This window comes from Arachis stenosperma, chromosome 3, assembly GCF_014773155.1.
Source record: "Arachis stenosperma cultivar V10309 chromosome 3, arast.V10309.gnm1.PFL2, whole genome shotgun sequence".
Classification (NCBI taxonomy): Eukaryota; Viridiplantae; Streptophyta; class Magnoliopsida; order Fabales; family Fabaceae; genus Arachis; species Arachis stenosperma.
The window spans coordinates 93,917,659-93,939,701 of record NC_080379.1 but is presented as its reverse complement, the minus strand read 5'-3'; the positions used below and the strand labels follow the sequence as shown (position 1 = coordinate 93,939,701).

The window sequence follows — 22,043 nt, the reverse complement described above, 5'->3', positions numbered from 1 at the left end:
TGCAGATGCTGTTGGATTCTGACCTCCCTGCACTCGAAGTGGATTTTCTAGAGCTACAGAAGCCCACTTGGCGCGCTCTTAATGGCGTTGGAAAGTATACATCCTGGGCTTTCCAGCAATGTATAATAGTCCATACTTTGCCCGAGATTTGATGGCCCAAACAGGCGTTCCAAGTCAGCTCAAGAATTCTAGTGTTTAACGCCGGAACTGGCACAAGAATGGGAGTTAAACGTCCAAACTGGCACAAAAGCTGGCGTTTAACTCCAAGAAAAGTCTCTACACATGAAAGCTTCAATGCTCAGCCCAAGCACACACCAAGTGGGACCGGAAGTGGATTTTTATGTCATTTACTCATCTTTGTAAACCCTAAGCTACTAGTTCTCTACAAATAGGACCTTTTGCTATTGTATTTTTATCTTTGATCAGTCTTATGCTATCTTAGATCACGTTTTGGGGGCTGGCCTCACGGCCATGCCTAGACCTTGTGCTTATGTATTTTCAACGGTGGAGTTTCTACACACCATAGATTAAGGTGTGGAGCTCTGCTGTACCTCGAGTATTAATGCAATTACTATTGTTCCTCTATTCAATTTGGCTTATTCTTGTTCTAAGATATCACTTGTTCCTCAACTTGATGAATGTGATGATCCGTGACACTCATCATCATTCTCACCTATGAACATGTGCCTGACAACCACCTCTGTTCTACCTTAGATTGAGTGGATATCTCTTGGATCCCTTAATCAGAATCTTCGTGGTATAAGCTAGAATTGATGGCGGCATTCAAGAGAATCCGGAAGGTCTAAACCTTGTCTGTGGTATTCTGAGTAGGATTCAAGGATTGAATGACTGTGACAAGTTTCAAACTCGCGATTGTGGGGCGTTAGTGACAGACGCAAAAGAATCAATGGATTCTATTCCGACATGATCGAGAACCGACAGCTGATTAGCCGTGCTGTGACAGAGCGCGTTAAACATTTTCACTGAGAGGACGGGACTGTAGCCATTGACAACGGTGATGCCCAACATACAGCTTGCCATGGAAAGGAGTAAGAAGGATTAGATGAAGACAGTAGGAAAGCAGAGAGACGGAAGGGACAAAGCATCTCCATACGCTTATCTGAAATTCTCACCAATGAATTACATAAGTATCTCTATCTTTATTTTATGTTTTATTCATCTTTTAATCATTAATCCTCCATAACCATTTGAATCCGCCTGACTGAGATTTACAAGATGACCATAGCTTGCTTCATACCAACAATCTCCGTGGGATCGACCCTTACTCGCGTAAGGTTTATTACTTGGACGACCCAGTGCACTTGCTGGTTAGTTGTGCGAAGTTGTGATGAAGAGTTGAGATTGTAATTGAGCGTATCATGTTGATGGCGCCATTGATGATCACAATTCTGCCCACCAGTCTACTTTCATTTCCACCTGTAAGGTAAACAGGAACGTTACCAGTTTGTGGGTTTCTTCGCTGTGGCACACTAGGTGTCTTGATATTTGTCCTTCGCGGTTGCCAATTATAACTGCTGTTGTTCCTTAATGGAAATCTTTAACGACTTGCTTTAGATGCAGTTACCTTCTTAGCACATTCTTCCACTAACTTACACTTATTAACCAGCTTAGCAAAATTTTGAATCTCCAATGGAACTACCGAACTCATCAGATCCTCACGAAGGCCCTCTTCAAACTTCAAGCACTTCCATTCTTCGAAGTCAACAGGATTCCCTTAACAGACCTTGGAGAAATGGCATAAGTCATTAAATTTACGGGCATATTCTGCAACAGTTGTGTTACCCTGTTTCAATTGCATAAGTTCCATTTCCTTAGTGTCACGAGCTGCCCTCAGAAAATACTTCTTATAAAATTCATCGTTAAAAGTGTCCAAAGGAATATTGCCTTCATCCTATTGCAATAATCGTTGTATCCCCTGCCACCAATACGCAGCTTCTCCTTCCAGCATATATGTAGCAGTGATCGTTCGATACCTGAAACCAATTATCAACATCGATTGCAATGAGTGTACCTTTGAACTTAGGCGGTTTAACCTTTAGAAAGGTCGCAAGGGTCATAGGTCTTTCAGGATGCCGCAAATTATTCTCATCATTCCCATTATCTTCTCCATGTTCATTCTCATTCCCGTTTCTCACTCCAAGACGTTCAACAGCCATAGCCGCTGCTACCGCAGCCTCACGCACTGCTTCAGCCACATTGTTCATGGTAGCCATAAACGTTTCCTGTTCCCTCTTGTAGTTAATATTAGGAATTCCTTCCCGTACACCTCGTCTCCGTGAACCCATTATGGTCTTGTTCACACCAAACAATCATTATTAATGTGATCAGTCTTAACACTTTAAGTCAAGTGTGAACATTCCCAAGATGAAAACACAGAGACAATCATGCAATACATAACATCAAGATATCCTATAAGCATGAGACACACAACAGACTATGCAATAAAGCATAGTCAGTCCACTCCCCAGGCTCTACTGGGAACGAACTACTCTGATACTAAATTGTAATGACCCAACTTCCAGTATGCCAATCACATTGCTGTATCCCACAGCCTTCACCAACCTACCCTCTACGCGATCCCGTCGCTACTGCCTACCTAACCTCCTTAGCACTAGACAATCACAAATAATGCAAGCAAGTAAAACACAAGTAATATACATATATAGCAGGTAATTCATCTAGCATTTAGGCATATTATTCAAATAGGCATAACTCAAGTAATCAAACCAAGCAAGCATATAGAAGATACAAATGATGAATGCCTGTCCTATGGCTCGTTGGTACAGAATTTATAACCCACAAACTAACCGACAAGTGCACCAGGTCGTACCAAGTAGTACCTCAAGTGAATGAGGGTCGATCCCACAAGGATTGATGGACTAAGCAATAATGGTTGATTAATTTACTTAGTTTGACAAACAGGAAAGAGTGTTGAGAGTTCAAATGCATCAAACAGTAATTCAGAAAATCAGAAAAGCAAGCAGTAAACAAGTTCCAGATTGACTTTTCTTACTAACTATTTTAATCATGCAGGATTCAATTCATGGCAACTATATGTGACTAAACCATAATTCCTTAGACCTTTTTAGTCTCCTCTAACCTTCATCAACCACCAATTTATTGGTCACTTAATTCCAATTAGAGGGTGAAGTTCAATTTTAGTTATATGCCACAAAAATTCTAATTATCCAAATATAAGAGGATTATATGTCACGTATCTTGTTAAGACCAGATAATTAGTGATTTAGGAAAATATGTTTTCAAGCTGTTGTTCAAGTAAAGAGCTTTTCCAAGTTATACAAGAACTCAATTAGAATAAGGGTTATACTTCCGTTCCACCTAGATTCATAAGATAAAGAATGAAAACAATTCTTGAAATAGAATTTAGTACATGAATTAAAATAGAAAAATAATAGTATCAATCCATACAATAGACAGAGCTCCTAACCTTAACAGTGGAGGTTTAGTTGCTCATGGTTCAAAGAGGAAACTAGGATTCTGTAAAACTGTAAATTATGGAATGAGGTAGAAGAGAAAAGATGAGCCCAAAGGGATGAATCTTTTCCTTTTTATATCTAATCCTAATTAATATAAAATATATTTTCTAAAACTAAATAATATCTTTTCCTATTTGTAAATAAAATAAAGTTTAAATCAAAATAAAATAAAGTCTTCGTGCAGCTTCAATTGAGCGAATGGGGACCACCTTAGGATTATTCGCGGCGCCAAACTTGGAGAATCCCAAGTTTGGTGCCACGTAGCCCGAATGAAATCTTGGATTATGGTGATCATGGAGCCAAACTTGGAAAACTCCAAGTTTGACTTCACTTCAGCGCCTTGCGATTCCTGGGGTTCTTCAGCATTGGCACCAAACTTGAAACCTCTCAAGTTTGGCTTCAAGTTAACGCTATGCACTTCTTGGAGGTGGGTGAGTGTGGTGCCAGACTTGGAAAATTCCAAGTTTGGCTTCACTTTGACCGAATGCTTTGGAAGATTATATGATCATGGTGCCAAACTTGAAAAATCCAAAGTTTGGCGCCACCAAGGTAGTGATTCCAAATAAGAAGTATAAACTATTATATATCGTTGGAAAGCTCTAGAAGTTAGCTTTCTAATGTTACTAGAATCACATCAATTGGACCTCTGTAGCGTAAGTTATGTTCGTTAGAGTGCAAGGAGGTTAGGGTTGACAACATCATCCACTTTCTTTCTCTTCTTCTATAAAACTCTGTAGAATCCATCCAAATGCTACCTGAAATAAACAAAATTGCATACACTCAAAGTACCATTCATAGTGGCTAAAAATTATTTAAATTGTGATTAAACTTAACAATTAAAATGCAAATTCACTAGGAAAAAATAGGATAGATGCTCACGCGTCACTCGTGATATAACTTGTCGGTTATAAAGCCACCCCCGACACAAAATCCAGACAGCAACAACATGGATTAGTCTTTCTATTCTGCATACTCAGGAGGAATAATTCCGATGGATGAGTGCCCTACCACCTTCTCCTTTCAGAGGAAAATGTTCCGAGGGAGAGTATCATACCACCTTCCTCTGGATGCCACATGATTATGTAGGTTATTTCCCTATCACCTTGTAACCCGAGAGAAATGTGAGTGAAAAGCATAGCTTCAACTATCACATCTCAACATAGGCAGGAGAATGTCCCAGCCCCTACGCCAACACCGGTACCTCGACAAGTAGGAGACTGCCACAGCCCTTGCTCGGGGTGCATGGCAACTTACCAAAATAATGCATGTCACGTGAGCGAGAGACTGCTACAGCCCTCACATCTGAATATAGGTGGGAGACTGCCACAGCCCCTATGACGGAAAACAAAGTATATCACAATCACATAATCAATCTCATCATCCAGCCTCAATATCACAAGCTCATCATCATCATCCCCATTAATTCACAAGACAAAAACCACCTGTTCCGAGGGTTTGCCTGAAACGTGCAGCTCGGTCGTCTGGAAAGGCCCGAGGTAGAGGGGTTCAGTGACCCGAGCTTGATATGCAGAATTGTTGGTGGTTGTACCTGCAATGACACTCCGATGCTTAAGTTAGCATGGGTCCAAGCAGATATGTGTAGATTTGGAATGAATGCCATACCTGGGTGCTCCAGTGTATTTATAGTGGTTGGCAGTGATCTTCCCCGGATAAGATATTCTTATCTTATCTTATCTTTGGGAGTTTTATCTCTATCTTTGTGGAACCGCCTATTCTAGGCCTTTTCGGCCTTTAGGTTTGGGCTGCGTTCCTTTTGATGGGCCTTCCTTGCTCTTTGTCCGAGGTCCGACCTTTAGGTGTGAGCTTTTAGGACAAGGTCGGACCTCTTACGAATTTGCCGAGTTGGAGGACCCCGGTCAGGGTATGAACAGTGCCCCTGCCCGAGTTCGTCCTTTTTTTTGGGAGGTCGTGCTCGGGCATAGTAGTCTGTTTTTCAAAATTCAAAAATGGCCGTTTCCTGCATTTATTGCATTTTACCGTTTTTCCTCGATTTCCGTTCGGGCTCTGTGAAGGCTTTATTTATTTGCTCCTTTCCTCCTTTCTGCGTTTGTTTTTCTTATGCTTTTACGAGCGCCGCTTCTTCTTTCTCTTTTGTTCTGCTTTCCAGAATCTTTCTGTGTGTCTTTCCGGGGTTTCCTCTGTGCCGTCGTTTCGTTCTCCTTGCTTCGGAGCTTTTCGTTTTCGTTTCTTTTTCCAGGTTTGTTCCCATGTTTCTCTTTTCTCGTGATCATATGCTTCTGTTCTTTGTGTGGCTCTTGTTTATTTCTGTTTTCTTTATGCCTGGGTTGCCCCAAAAGAGGTGCCGCAATTGCTGTTGTTTTTATATGGGGGGGCTCTTTTTTGTTCTCTGGTGTTTTTGTTCTGTGTTGCCCCACTTTTCTTCTTGCTTTGCTGAATGGGTTTTCGTTGTCTTCTTTATGTGATTTTTTGTCTGCTGTTGTATTCTTCTTTGTAGGTAAGAATTTTTATGTCTCGAAAGGTTCTTCAAGCGATGTCGACTAAAATTCCATGTGGTCTTGATTGGGTAGACCCTCTTCCTCTAAGAGTTCCTACCGTGGTCGATTCTGAGTACTTAGTTAGGTTCCGTAGGCATTGTAGCATATGTGAAAATAGAGAGTCTGAGAGGGATTATGAACTAGTTGCCCCGGATTCCGAGGAGAGAGTATGCTTCCCGCCCCTAGATAGTTCCGAGAAGCTTTTCTTTATGCTTATGACTGTTTTTTCTCTAAGCTGGGCGTCCGACTTCCTTTTACCGATCTGGAGTCTGAGGTATTGTGGTCTTGTAATCTTGCTCCTACGCAGCTCCATCCAAATTCTTGGGCGTTTTTAAAGCTGTTTCAACTTTTGTGTCAGTTCTTGGGCGTTGCTCCCTCTATTTCTCTTTTTTCCTACTTGTTTGTGTTGACAAAGCCAGGGTCGGGTGGAGGGAAGGTATCTTGGGTTTCTTTTAGGGCTAACCAGGGAAGGAAGTTTTGCACCCTGTATGATGAGTCCTTTCATGATTTTAAGAACTTCTATTTCAAGGTCCGGGCTACTGGAGATGTCCGACCTTTCTTTTTAGATGAGAGTGGGGAGCCTTCTTTTCCTCTTTGTTGGCAGGAGAAAGTAGTGTCTACTAAGTATACCTTTGAGAGTCTAGATGAGGTGGAGCAGGCTTTTGTGGGTGTGGTAAGCAGTTTATGGGGTCGGGCACCTCACTTGGACACGAAGAAAATGTTGGGGGATCCAAGCCTTCTCCGTTCCGAGTTAGGTAGTTCCCGACCCTTCCGAGATTATCCTTTTGGTATTTTGGCTTTGCTTGTTTTTGTTTTGGTGGAATTTCTGTCTTGGTGATCCTTTTCTTTTATTTTTGCAGAGATGTCTTCTCAGGCGGATTCCATGAAGTATCTTCGTCGGACGAAGAAGTCCGTGGCTGCTCGAAATATCGAGGCTGGGGAGGCTTCTGCCCGATCTTCTCCGAAGAAGACTACTGTGGGTGTCGCTACTCGGTCGAAGACTATTCCGACTCCCCAGTTTCGACCTATAAATCAGGATCCTCCGACCTCTGGACCCGGTAACTCTTCCCCTCCTTCGTCCTCGGGTCCTACTCCCAAGAAGCAGAAGACCTCTCAAGAGCTTGCGGGTTTTAATGATAAGGATTTTGATGCTCTTGGTTGGGTTGAACAGCATATTCTCCCTCAGACTTTTATTTCTACTGATGATGTGTCTATGGAGCACCATTTTCAGTATATGGCGCGGAGCTGTGTCCGGATGGCTAGTCTTCATGCCGCTATTGCCCGGGAGTTCAGGAAATCCCCCATTGGTGCGACCAGTTCCCGACTTGAGAAGGCTCAATCTGAGTTCAAGAGGATTAGTGAACTGAAGGCTGCTAGGATTTCTGAGCTGGAGGCATCTTTGGAGAAGGAGAAAGCTAAAGCTACCGCGGCTGTGGCGGCAGCGAATGCATCTGAGGAGATGGCGAAGGCGGCGAAGGAGAGTTATACTCGAACATATGCCGAGCTTGTGGAGACAAAGGAGAGGTTGCAATCCGCTCAGGATGATTTTTACGAGTTAGAAGGACACGTGGCTAAGGGTATGGATGCTATGTTTGAAAATTTGAAAGCTCAGGTCCGGGTTCTTGCTCCTGACCTGGATCTGAGTTTATTCAGTACGGATAATGTTGTCGTGGAGGGAAAGATTGTTCCTGCTCCCAACGAGGATGAGGTTCCGGTGTCTGACCCCAAAGTTCCGGTTGCGAACCCGACTTTACCTTTGGCCGAGGAGGAATCTGGTGTGGAGGTTTTAAACCGAGATGACGGTGCTGTTAAGGCTGTCCCGATTTCTATGGTTCTTCCTCCGCAGCCTTCTACCGACGTGGAGTCCGGAAAGGATCTTGATTCCCTGTAATCCTTTTGTCTTTGGTTTTTTGCCCGGCCTGTGGGCTCTTTTTTGGATGGCTCCTGTTAAATGCTTTGAACACCTTTTTGCTATTAGCTACTTGTAGTAACTTTTTAGCTTATTATGTGGTGTTTGTTTGCGTTTTGACTTTTAGTTCCGCTTTATGCTTTTTAGTTGTTTTTGGATAACAACCTTTTAGCTAGCGCTTTTTGAAACTTTGTTTTGTACTTCTCTTTGATTTCGTTTCTTCGCTTGTACTTTTTAGTTGTTTTTGTATAGCAACCTTTTAGTAAGCGTTTTCGAAATCTTTGTTTTCGCCGTTTTAAGGCTTCTTCTCGGATCCGGGCTTTTTCTTGGACCCGGGCCTTTTCTCGGACTTCGGGGGGGGGGGGGGGGGGGGCAGTCGAGTATTTCCCTTTGTTGGGTCCGACTTTGTTGTTGGTCGGCCTTTTAAGTTATTTTTGTAACCTCTTTTATTTTGGCTTTTTGAGCCTTTTCAGAGTTGCTTTATAACTTCTCACATTAATTTGAACCTCGTCGCTTTATCTTTGCCGACCTTGTGTGGTCTCTTGGCAATGATTTTTTTGCGTTTTGCCGAGCATAAATTAATGCGCCTTGGCGGGGTACTTTTCAGGATTTGTTTCGTGATGAGGGAGAAAAAGGAGAAGGAACAGAGAAAAATTCGATTAGTATTAAAAGGAAAGAATATTTACAGAGTGCTTACCCTTGGCTAGGTCGGGTGCTTTTCTTGTCCGGGTGTCTCATTAAAAAACCCTTGTAGGGAAAAAGAGTACACCTCGGGTCAAGTTTTTCTAGCTGTAGTATCGTCTTAGATTACAGGCGTGCCAGGCCCTGGGCAACTCATTGCCTTCTAGGTCGGATATTTTGTAATAGCCTGTTCCTAAGACTTCTGTTACCTTGTAGGGTCCCTTCCAATTTGCAGCTAGCTTCCCTTCTCCCGACTTTTGTGTTCCGATGTCATTTCGGATCAGAATTAGGTCGTGAATTGAGAAGCTTCGTTTTATTACTTTCTGATTGTATCTGAGGGCCGTTCGCCGTTTTAAGGCTTCTTCTCGGATCCGGGCTTCTTCTCGGACCTCGGGGAGGAGGTCGAGTTCTTCCCTTTGTGCCTGTGGGTTACCTTCTTCGTTGTAGAAGATGACTCGGGGTGACCCTTCATCTATTTCGATAGGAATCATTGCCTCCATCCCGTAAGCTAGTCGGAATGGTGATTCTCCCGTTGTAGAGTGTGGGGTTGTCCGATATGCCCATAGCACCTGGGGGAGCTCCTCGGCCCATGCCCCTTTGGCCTCTTGGAGTCTTCGTTTTAACCCGGCCAAGATGACTTTATTTGCGGCCTCCGCTTGTCCGTTGGCTTGTGGGTGCTCGACTGAGGTGAATTGCTGTTTGATTTTTAGCTCGGCCGCCAAGTTTTGAAAACTTGTGTCTGTGAACTGTGTTCCATTGTCTGTGGTGATGGAGTAGGGGACTCCGAACCTCGTGACGATATTTTTGTATAGGAATTTGCGGCTTTTCTGAGCCGTGATGGTGGCTAAGGGTTCAGCTTCGATCCACTTTGTGAAGTAGTCGACCCCCACCATGAGGTATTTGACTTGCCCCGGTCCTTGAGGGAACGGGCCGAGTAGGTCAAGTCCCCATTTGGCGAAGGGCCATGGTGCGGTGACGCTGATAAGGTCTTCGGGTGGTGCTTTGTGAAAATTGGCGTGTTTTTGGCAGGGGGCATATTTTTACAAATTCCGTTGCGTCTCTTTGCAAAGTCGGCCAGTAGAATCCGGCTCGGACTACTTTCTTGGATAATGCTCGAGCTCCGAGGTGGTTCCCACACATGCCTCCGTGGACTTCTTCGAGGACGCTCTTTGTTTCTGAGGTCGGGACACACCTAAGGAGGGGGTTTGAGAATCCTCTTCTGTATAATATGTCGTGAATTAGTGTATAATTATGGGCGTCTTTTGTGAGTCTTCTAGCTTCCTTTCTTTCGGCGGGGAGAGTTCCCGACTTTAGGTAGTTGAGTATGGGGGTCATCCATCATTGCTGTTGGTTGGATATATTTAGCGCTTCTTCCTCTCTTAGCACGGAGGGAGATTGTAAGGTTTCCTGGAGGAGACTTCTGTTGTTGCCTCCGGGCTTGGTACTGGCAAGCTTTGAGAGGGCGTCTGCCCGGGCATTTTGTTCCCGAGGTATGTGCTGAATCTGTATCTCTGAAAAGTGGCGTAGTTGTGCCTGTGTTTGGTCCAGGTATTTTTTCATAGTGGGGTCTTTGGCCTGGTAGCTTCCATTTACTTATGATGTGACGACCTGGGAGTCGCTGAAGATCGTGATTTTTTAGGCTCCGACCTCTCCGGCTAGCTTTAGACCTGCTAGTAGGGCCTCGTATTCGGCTTGGTTGTTCGAAGCCTGGAACTCGAATTTTAGGGATAGTTCTATCCGTGTTCCTTGGTCGCTTTCGAGTATAACCCCGGCTCCGCTTCCTGCTTTGTTTGAGGACCCGTCGACGTACAGGTTCCACGAGAGTGGAGTTCCAGGGGTCTCAGTGTATTCTGCGATGAAGTCGGCTAAATACTGGGATTTTATGGCAGTCCGGGTTTCATAGTGGAGGTCGAACTCGGACAGTTCCACCGCCCATTGCAGTATTCGTCCTGCCAGGTCTGTTTTTTGGAGGATGTGTCTCATTGGTTGGTTTGTCCGGACTTTGATGGTGTGGGCTTGAAAGTAGGGACGGAGCCTTCGGGCTGTGAACACTAGGGCGTAGGCGAATTTTTCTATCTTCTGATAGTTTAATTCGGCCCCTTGTAGTGCCTTGCTTACAAAGTATATGGGGTGTTGTCCTTGGTCATTTTCTCGTATTAACGCTGAAGCGACTGCCCGATGTCCAACCGAGAGGTATAGTACGAGTTCTTCTCCCTTTGGAGGTCGGGTTAGGATTGGTGGCTGCCCGAGGAATTCCTTGAAGTCTTGAAAGGCTTTTCGCACTCCGGGGTCCATGAGAAGGGTTTCCCTTTCTTTAGGAGTGAGTAGAGAGGTAGTGACTTTATTGCTGATCCTGCCAAGAATCTTGACAGTGCGGCTAGCCTTCCATTCAGTTGTTGTACTTCCTTGACACACGTCGGGCTCCTCATATTGAGTATCGCTTGGCATTTGTCCGGGTTTGCTTCGATGCCCCTTTGAGTCAGCATGAAGCCTAAGAACTTTCCGGCTTCTGCGGCGAAGGTGCACTTTGTCGGGTTAAGTCTCATGTTGTGCTTTCTGAGGGTGCCGAAAACACTGGCGAGGTCGGTCAGCAAGTTTCTGTCTTCTTGTGTTTTTACCAGCATGTCGTCGACGTACACCTCCAGCTGTAGTCCGATGTGCTCTGAGAACACTTTGTTCATTAGCCTCTGGTAGGTTGCTCCTGCGTTTTTTAGCCCGAAGGGCATTACTACGTAGCAGTAGTTTGCCCTTGGGTTATGAACGAGGTCTTTTCTTGGTCGGGTCCGTACATGGGGATTTGATTGTATCCCGAGTATGCGTCCATGAAGGAGAGATATCTATAGCCTGAGGCTGCGTCTACTAATGTGTCGATGTTTGGTAGTGGATATGGGTCTTTGGGGCAAGCTTTGTTGAGATCTATGTAATCGACGCACATCCTCCATTTTCCGTTGGGCTTTTTTACCAGGACCACGTTTGCGAGCCATAGGGGGTATTTTACTTCCCTAATGAACCCTGCATCTAGCAGTGCCTGTACTTGTTCTTCTATTGCTTGCATGCGCTCGGGTCCGAGCTTCCGGCGCCTTTGTTGGACAGGCCGGGATCCCGGGTAAACCGATAGCTTATGGCACATCAGGTCGGGACTTATGCCCGGCATGTCGGAGGCTTTCCAGGCGAAGAGGTCGGAATTCTCCCTTAAGAGGGTTATGAGTTCCTCTTTTAGGCTCGTTTCGAGGTTTGCTCCTATGCTTGTTGTTTTTTCAGGTGTGTTTCCAATCTGGACTTTTTCGGTTTCTCCTTCTGGCTGTGGCCGGAGGTCTTCTCGGGATTGAACTCATCCGAGTTCTATTGTGTTGACCTCTTTCCCTTTTAGGCTCAGGCTTTCGTTGTAGCATCGTCGTGCTAGTTTTTGGTCGCCTTTTAGAGTAGCGATTCCCTTTGTGGTAGGGAACTTCATACAGAGGTGTGGGGTCGAGACTATAGCTGCTAGTCTGTTTAGGGTTGGTCGCCCAATGAGGGCATTGTATGCTGAAGTGACGTCGACTATAATGTAGTCTACGCTTAATGTTTTAGATTGCTCGCCTCTTCCAAAGGTAGTGTGTAGCGAGATGTATCCTAAGGGATGGATCGGAGTATCCCCTAGTCCAAATAGGTCGGTGGGGTAGGCCTTTAGTTCTTTTTCTTCAAGTCCGAGTTTGTCGAAGGCCGTTTTGAACAGGATATCTGCTGAGCTTCCCTGGTCAATCAGGGTTCGATGCAAGTTGGCGTTTGCTAGGATAACGGTGATTACCATTGGATCGTCGTGTCCGGGAGTTATCCCTTGAGCATCTTCTCGGGTGAATGAAATAGTAGGTAATTCGGGCAGGGGACTGTCTTCTCGGACGTGATAGACTTCTTTGAGGTGTCTTTTTCGTGAGGATTTGGATATTCCTCCGCCTGCAAAACCTCCATTTATCATGTGAACATGTCTTTCAGGGGTTCGTGGGGTTTGTTCGGCCCGATCTTCGTTGTCTCCCCGCCTTCTCTTCCTGGTCTCTTCTCCTTTCTCTGCTATGTATCTGTCGAGTTTTCCCTCTCTGGCTAGCTTTTCTATAACATTTTTTAGGTCGTAGCAGTCGTTAGTAGAATGACCGTAGAGCTTGTGATATTCACAGTATTCGGACCGATCTCTCCCTGCTTTCTTATGTTTTAGCGGTCGGGGCGGTGGGATCCTTTCGATGTGGCATACTTCTCTGTAGACGTCTACCAGGGAGACTCGGAGGGGGGTGTAGCTGTGGTACTTCCGTGGCTTGTCCGAGTTGGGTTCTTCTTTCTTTTTCTGTTCTCGATCCCGATCTCGGAGTGGGTAGGTTGATTCCTTCCTAGAAGAATCTCTTAGCTGTGAGGTTTCCTCCATGTTGATATATTTTTCTGCTCGCTCCTGCACCTCGTATAGGGAGGTCGGGTATCGTTTGGATAGGGATTGGCTAAACGGTCCCTCTTTTAGGCCGTTTGCTAGTCCCATGATGGCTGCTTCGGTGGGCAGGTGTTGTATGTCCAGGCAGGCTTTGTTGAATCGCTCCATGTATTTTCGGAGAGTTTCTTGGTCACCTTGTTTGATCCCGAGTAGACTGGGGGCATGTTTTGTCTTGTCCTTTTGAATAGAGAATCTTGTTAGGAATTTTTTGGTTAGGTCTTCGAAGCTGGTGATTGATCTTGGTGGCAGGTTGTCGAACCACTTCATGGCTGATTTGGTGAGAGTGGTGGGGAAGGCTTTGCACCGAGTCGCATCGGAGGCGTCGACTAGGTACATTCTGCTTCTGAAGTTGCTGAGGTGATGACTTGGATCGGTGGTGCCGTCGTAGAGGTCCATATCGGGTGGTTTGAAGTTTCGCGGTACCTTCTCCTTCATGATCTCTTGCGTGAAGGGATCATGGTTGTCTTCGGTGGTGGTGCCGCGTTCCGTCCGGTTTTTCAGGTTGGCCTCTATTTTCCGCAGTTTTTCTTCTAATTCTCTGCGCTTTCGAGTCTCCCTTCTCAGATCTTGTTCAGTTTCTTTCTGTTTCTTTATGTCCTCTTCGAGTTGTTTTAGTCGGTCTTGTTATGCCCGGACTGCTTCTAGAATTTCCGAGCTCTTCTCTCTTTCGGAATTTTGTGGATCCTTGTTTGGGGGTGATGTTTTTGGGTGATTCTGTTTGTTTCCTCCTGGAGTACGTGGTGATAGAGGGCTGTCCGGTCGTTCTCTGGTGTCAATTTCGTCCTCTTGTTAAGAAGTAGCGCGCTCATCGTTGAGAGGGTTGTCCGCCATGGTAGAGGGATGACTTCCAGGTCCCCGGCAACGGCGCCAATGTTCCGAGGGTTTGCCTGAAACGTGCAGCTCGGTCGTCTGGAAAGGCCCGAGGTAGGGGGGTTCAGTGACCCGAGCTTGATATGCAGAATTGTTGGTGGTTGTACCTGCAATGACACTCCGATGCTTAAGTTAGCATGGGTCCAAGCAGATATGTGTAGATTTGGAATGAATGCCATACCTGGGTGCTCCAGTGTATTTATAGTGGTTGGCAGTGATCTTCCCCGGATAAGAAATTCTTATCTTATCTTATCTTTGGGAGTTTTATCTCTATCTTTGTGGAACCGCCTATTCTAGGCCTTTTCGGCCTTTAGGTTTGGGCTGCGTTCCTTTTGATGGGCCTTCCTTGCTCTTTGTCCGAGGTCCGACCTTTAGGTGTGAGCTTTTAGGACAAGGTCGGACCTCTTACGAATTTGCCGAGTTGGAGGACCCCGGTCAGGGTATGAACACCACCCAACTGACATACCAAGCCTAAGTCACCGTCTTTTAAATTCGTACATAAATTACCAATTTAAGTCACCAACCCATCTCTATTAGTCTTAGGGCCTAACTACTAGTTAACACTCCTAAAAAGTAGATAAACAATTTTGGAAAGCTAGAGAACCCTTGAAAAATGAAGAAAAATAATTTTTCAGCAAAATTGGGGTTGTGCGTACTCACCCCCTATCATATGTACGCACACGTTGAAGAAAGTGCGTCCGCGTATGCATGCTAATATGCTGCATATGCATCCAAGAAAAATTGGACCGTCCTGCGTACGCATGCATGGACCGCGTACGTGAGAAGGCTTGACAGAGACGCACGTCTGCATATGAAGGGGTCCGCGTACGCATGTACCTCAGATTGTAGAAAAATGTCAAGTTGCAGAAATTTCAGTTTTAAAGACCAAACTTTAAATGTTCATAACTTCCTTTACAAAGCTCTGTTTTCCTAAACTTTATATCATTTTAAAGCTCTGTTTTCCTAAACTTTATATCATTTTAAAGCTCTTGAAATCGTCTTTAATTTAAAATAAAAATCATTGAATTTCAATGTCTGAGGATCAAGTTATGATCCGTCAAACTTCTCCAAAAATCAAGTTTTACACAAAAATATCAAAGTTCTCTAGTTTCCAAATTCCAAAATCAAACCAAACCAAAACATACCCAATTTCATCACAAACAATACCACATGCTACACTTTACCATTTTATTTACACTTCAATCAACTCAACCTCCATTTCACTTAATCTTTCCACCCTAATATAACAAAAATCAACAATTTATTACCAAAAATACCACCACACATTTATCGTTACTCCTCAATCATATCACATGCATTTTCACACCTAATCACTTAATTCTTTTTCAAACTCCATCTACAATTTCTCAATATGTTACCAAACCTCATAGTCATCATCAATCAACAAAAAACATAATTAACCACTACTAATTCTCATTAAATCACTAATCATAATCATCAATATCCATCATCAATCATCATAATCATAAACAATACGAATACTCTTCATATTATCATCATAATTTATATATCACACATTCTAACACTCCATCTCACTTCTTCATCATTAAACATAAATTTACACATAATTAATCATGCACCAACATCATTCAATCCGATCTTAGAGTCCACTAACCTAAGTATCTAGAAATAATACATATTATATAAAGAAAACTGAAACTATACCTTGGCCGATTCCCAAAATGCACCAAAAACCAAAATGATGCCACAAAGCTCGATCCAAAAGCCTCAAACCAATTCCAACAAATACCAAAACTCAATCCAACATCATACAATATACCAACATCAAACCTAGGGTTCACAAAAATAACTAAACACAAGGGTTTAGTGAGACCTTACCTTACCCAATGAGATTAAAGTCAAAACCCAACAACATTTCAATGTTAGATTGATGAGCGGATAATTTGTACGCTTTTTGGCATTGTTTTTAGTATGTTTCTAGTATGTTTTAGTTAGTTTTTATTATATTTTTATTAGTTTTTAGTTAAAATTCACTTTTCTGGACTTTACTATGAGCTTGTGTGTTTTTCTGTGATTTCAGGTATTTTCTGGCTGAAATTGAGGGACCTGAGCAAAAATCTGATTCAGATACTGAAAAGGACTGCAGATGCTGTTGGATTCTGACCTCCCTGCACTCGAAGTGGATTTTCTGGAGCTACAGAAGCCCAATTGGCGCGCTCTCAACGGCGTTGGAAAGTAGACATCATGGGCTTTCCAGCAATGTTTAATAGTTCATACTTTGCCCGAGATTTGATGGCCCAAACCGGCGTTCCAAATCAGCTCAAAACTGCCCGGCGTTAAATGCCGGAACTGGCACAAGAATGGGAGTTAAACGCCCAAACTGGCACAAACGCTGGCGTTTAACTCCAAGAGAAGTCTCTACACGAAAATGCTTCAATGCTCAGCCCTAGCACACACCAAGTGGGCCCGGAAGTGGATTTTTATGTCATTTACTCATTTCTGTAAACCCTAGGCTACTAGTTCTCTACAAATAGGACCTTTTACTATTGTATTCTCATCTTGGTTCTTCTGGTTCCCTCTCTGGGGCCAAAGCCAATGATCACTTTTGTTCTTATGTATTTTCAACGGTGGAGTTTCTACACACCATAGATTAAGGTGTGGAGCTCTACTGTACCTCGAGTATTAATGCAATTACTATTGTTCTTCTATTCAATTCAGCTTGTTCTTATTCCAAGATATTCATTCGCACTCAAGAACTTGATGAATGTGATGATTATATGACGCTCATCATCATTCTCACTTATGAACGCGTGCCTGACAACCACTCCCGTTCTACAAGCAAACAAGGCTTGAATGTTTATCTCTTGGATCCCTTAATCGGAATCTTCGTGGTATAAGCTAGAATTGATGGCAGCATTCAAGAGAATCCGGAAGGTCTAAACCTTGTCTGTGGTATTCTGAGTAGGATTCAATGATTGAATGACTGTGACGAGCTTCAAACTCTGGAAGGCTGGACGTTAGTGACAGACGCATAATAATCAATGGATTCTACTCCAACCTGATTGAGAACCGACAGATGATTAGCCGTGCCATGACAGGGTGCGTTGAACATTTTCACTGAGAGGACGGGATTGTAGCCACTGACAACGGTGATGCCCAACATACAGCTTGCCATGGAAAGGAGTAAGAAGGATTGGATGAAGACAGTAGGAAAGCAGAGAGACGGAAAGGACAAAGCATCTCCATACGCTTATCTGAAATTCTCACCAATGAATTACATAAGTATCTCTATCCTTGTCTTATGCTTTATTCATAAATCATCTATAACCATTTGAATCTGCCTGACTAAGATTTACAAGATGACCATAGCTTGCTTCATACCAACAATCTCCGTGGGATCGACCCTTACTCGCGTAAGGTTTATTACTTGGACGACCCAGTGCACTTGCTGGTTAGTTGTGCGAAGTTGTGATAAAGAGTTGAGATTTCAATTGAGCGTACCATGTTGATGGCGCCATTGATGATCACAATTTTGTGCACCAAGTTTTTGGCGCTGTTGCCGGGGATTGTTGAGTTTGGACAACTGACGGTTCATCTTGTTGCTTAGATTAGGTATTTATGTTCAGAGTTCTTAAGAATGAATTCTAGTGTTTCAAGGTGATGTTCTTATCATCACCAAAGTTGATTGATTCTCATCAATTTAGCTCTTGAATGCAATGTCCTGCTGAAGCTTGGCTAGCCATGTCTAATTTCTTTAGACTAAAGCTTTAGACTAACATTGCATGATTCCTGGAATTCTCATTAAGAATTTTGATATCTTTATTTTCTTTTCCACTTAATTTTCGAAAAATCCAAAAAAATTACAAAATCATAAAAACCAAAATATTGCATGTTTCTGTTCTTCTTGCATTCATTCATGTGTCTTAAGTGATCTTCAAGATGTTCTTGATGATTTCCTTGCTCTGATCTTTAAATTCTCTTGACTTGAGTATTTTTGTTGTTTGTCATATGCATTCTCAATTTGTTAGTATACAAACTTCTAAGTTTGGTGTCTTGCATGCATTGTTATTTGATTTTAGTTGCATTTTGATTATTCCTCATTATTAAAAATCCAAAAAAATTTTTAATTTGTGTCTTTTCAAGTCAATAATACAGAGAATTGAAGATTCAGAATATACAGCAGAGGAATTACACAGAAAAAGCTGGGCGTTCAAAACGCCCAGTGAAGAAGGAAAACTGGCGTTTAAACGCCAACCAGGGTGCCTGGTTGGGCGTTTAACGCCCAAAAGGGTAGTGTTTTGGGCGTTAAACGCCAGAATGTATACCATTCTGGGCGTTTAACGCCAGGATGGCACAATAGGAAAGATTTTGTTTTTAATTCAAATTTTTTCAAGTTTTCAAATTTTTTTCAAAATCAAATCTTTTTCAAATCATATCTTTTCAATCATATATTTTCAAAATCAATTTCTTTCCATTTTCAAAAATACTTGCTATCAATTAATGATTTGATTCAACATCTCAGAACATGTTGCCTTTTCTGTTGAGAAAGGTTTAATGTTTGAATCATATCTTTCTTGTTAGCCAAGTCATTAGTTTTCAAAATCAAATCTTTTTTTTAAATTGTTTTTCAAATCATAACTTCTCAATCATATCTTTTTAAAACTATATCTTTTCAATCATATCTCTTTAATCACATCTTTTTCAAAATAGTTTTCAATCATATCTTTTTGATTTATAATTTCAAAATCTTTTTCAAAAATCACTTGATTTCTTTTCCACTCTTAGTTTTCGAAAATCAATTAGTTTTTTTTAACATGTTTTTAAAATCTTTTACTTAATTTTCGAAAATTTCTTCCCCTCTTCTCACATCCTTCTATTTATGGACTAACACTCCTCCTCAATGCACAATTCGAACTCTGTCTTTGGTGATAAGTTCGAATTATTCTACCTTCTCCTTCTATTTTTCTTTTCCTCTGACACCTCAAGGAATCTCTATACTGTGACATAGAGAATTTCATATTTTCTTGTTTTTTTCTCTTTTATATGAGCAGGAGCAAAGACAAAAGCATTCTTGTTGAGGCTAACCCTGAACCTGAAAGGACCTTGAAGCGAAAGCTAAGAGAAGCTAAAGCACAACTCTCTATAGAGGATCTAACAGAAATCTTCAAAGAAGAAGAACCCATGGCAGCCGAAAACAACAACAATGCCAACAATGCAAGGAAGGTGGTAGGTGACTTTACTGCACCTACTCCTGACTTCTATGGGAGAAGCATCTCTATCCCTGCCATTGGAGCAAACAACTTTGAGCTTAAGCCTCAATTAGTTTCTCTAATGCAACAGAATTGCAAATTCCATGGACTTCCATTGGAAGATCCTCATCAGTTTTTAGCTGAATTCTCGTAAATCTGTGACACTGTCAAGACCAATGGGGTTGACCCTGAGGTCTACAGACTTATGCTATTCCCTTTTGCTGTAAGAGACAGAGCTAGGATATGGTTGGACTCACAACCTAAAGAAAGCCTGAATTCTTGGGAAAAGCTAGTCAATGCCTTCTTGGCAAAGTTCTTTCCACCTCAAAAATTGAGTAAGCTTAGAGTGGAAGTCCAAACCTTCAGACAGAAGGAAGGTGAATCCCTCTATGAAGCTTGGGAAAGATACAAACAATTGATCAGAAAGTGTCCCTTTGACATGCTTTCTGAATGGAGCATCATAGGTATCTTCTATGATGGTCTGTCTGAACTGTCCAAGATGCCATTAGACAGCTCTGCTAGAGGATCTCTTCATCTGAAGAAGACGCCTGCAGAAGCTCAAGAACTCATTGAAATGGTTGCAAATAACCAATTCATGCACACTTCTGAAAGGAATCCTGTGAACAATGGGACAAATCAGAAGAAAAGAGTTTTTGAGATTGATACTCTGAATGCCATATTAGCTCAGAACAAAATATTGACTCAACAAGTCAATATGATTTCTCAAAGTCTGTCTGGAATGCAAGATGCACCAGGCAGTACTAAGGACGCTTCATCTGAAGAAGAAGCTTATGATCCTGAGAACCCTTCAATGGAAGAGGTGAATTACATGGGAGAACCCTATGGAAACACCTATAATTCTTCATAGAGAAATCATTCAAATCTCTCATGGAAGGATCAACAGAGACCTCAACAAGGTTTCAACAACAATAATGGTGGAAGAAATAGGTTTAGCAATGGCAAGCCTTTTCCATCATCTTCTCAGCAACAGACAGAGAATTCTAAGCAGAGCCACTCTGACTTAGTAACCATGGTCTCTGATCTAATCAAAACCACTCAAAGTTTCATGACTGAAACAAGGTCCTTCATTAGAAACTTGGAGGCACAAGTGGGACAGCTGAGCAAGAAAATTACTGAACTCCCTCCTAGTACTCTTCCAAGCAATACAGAAGAGAATCCAAAAGGAGAATGCAAGGCCATTAACATGACCCACATGGCCGAACTTGGAGAGGAGGAAGAGGCAGTGATCGCCACTGAGGAAGACCTTAATGGGCGTCCACTGGCCTCCAATGAGTTCCCTAATGAGGAACAATGGGAATCTGAGGCTCAGAATGAGACCATAGAGATTCCATTGGATTTACTTCTGCCATTCATGAGCTCTGATGAGTATTCTTCCTCTAAAGAGGATGAAGATGTCACTGAAGAGCAAGTTGCTAAATACCTTGGAGCAATCATGAAGCTAAATGACAAGTTATTTAGTAATGAGACTTGGGAGGATGAACCCCCTTTGCTCACCAAAGAACTGGATGACTTGACTAGGCAGGGATTACCTCAAAAGAGACAAGATCCTGGGAAGTTCTCAATACCTTGTGCCATAGGCACCATGACCTTCAAGAAGGCCTTGTGTGACCTAGGGTCAAGTGTAAACCTCATGCCTCTCTCTGTAATGGAGAAGCTAGGGATCTTTGAGGTACAAGCTGCAAGAATCTCACTAGAGATGGCAGACAATTCAAGAAAACAAGCTTATGGGCTTGTAGAGGATGTTCTGGTAAAGATTGAAGACCATTACAACCCTGCTGATTTCATAGTCCTAGAAACTGGGAAGTGCATGGATGAATCCATCATCCTTGGCAGACCCTTCCTAGCCACAGCAAAGGCTGTGATTGATGTGGACAGAGGAGAATTGATCATTCAAGTGAATGAAGAATCCTTTGTGTTTAAGGTTCAAGGATATCCCTATGTCACCATGGAGAGGAAGCATGAATAGCTTCTCTCAAAACAGAGTCAAACAGAGCCCCCACAGTCAAACTCTAAGCTTGGTGTTGGGAGGCCATAACCAACTTCTAAGTTTGGTGTTGAACCCCCACATTCAAACTCTAAGTTTGGTGTTAGGAGGTTCCAAGATTGCTCTGAGTATCTGTGAGGCTCCATGAGAGCCCTCTGTCAAGCTACTGACATTAAAGAAGCGCTTGTTGCGAGGCAACCCAATGTTATATTTATCTATTCTCCTTTGTTATTTTATATTTTCTGTAGGTTGATGATCATGAGAAGTCATAAAATCAGTTGAAAAAGCAAAAACAGAATAAAAAATAGAAAGAAAAATAGCACACCCTGGAGGAAAATCTCGCTGGCGTTTAAACGCCAGTAAGGACAGCAAATGGGCGTTTAACGCCTAGTCTGGCACCATTCTGGGCGTTTAACGCCAGAAAGGGGCACCAGACTGGGGTTAAACGCCAGGAAAGGGCAAGAAGCTGGCGTTAAACGCCAGAAATGGGCACCAGCCCGGCGTTTAACGCCAGAATTGCCATGAAGAGCATTTTTGCTTGCCACTTGGTGCAGGGATGAATTTTCCTTGACACCTCAGGATCTGTGGACCCCACAGGATCCCTACCAACCCCACTACCCTCTCTCTTCTTCACTCATTCACCAATCACCTCAACACCCCTTCCCCAAAAACCCTTCACCTATCAAATCCCATCTTTCTCTTCACCACTCCCATCCATCCTTCATAAAACCCCACCTACCTCACCATTCAAATTCAAACCACTTTCCCACCCAAACCCACCCTCCCATAGCCGAACCCTACCCCTCTCTTCACCCCTATATAAACCCATCTTCACTCCTTCATTTTCACACCCCCTAAAC

The 22,043-nt window shown here is 43.0% G+C and overlaps 1 protein-coding gene and 1 non-coding gene across 2 annotated transcripts; both read right to left on the bottom strand.

Moving 5' to 3' along the window:
• Positions 1 to 1,558: 1,558 nt before the first annotated feature.
• LOC130966403 (uncharacterized) lies at positions 1,559 to 2,306 on the bottom strand. Its single transcript, XM_057891201.1, has 3 exons — positions 1,995 to 2,306; positions 1,777 to 1,912; positions 1,559 to 1,734 (listed from the first exon to the last, which is right to left on the bottom strand). The coding sequence occupies exons 1-3, from the start codon at positions 2,304 to 2,306 to the stop codon at positions 1,559 to 1,561; spliced, it is 624 nt and encodes a 207-aa protein (XP_057747184.1).
• Positions 2,307 to 19,515: 17,209 nt separating this feature from the next.
• Positions 19,516 to 19,623, bottom strand: LOC130972116 (small nucleolar RNA R71). Its single transcript, XR_009083313.1, has one exon. It is a non-coding gene; the product is annotated as a small nucleolar RNA R71 (small nucleolar RNA).
• Between the last annotated feature and the right edge of the window lie 2,420 nt (positions 19,624 to 22,043).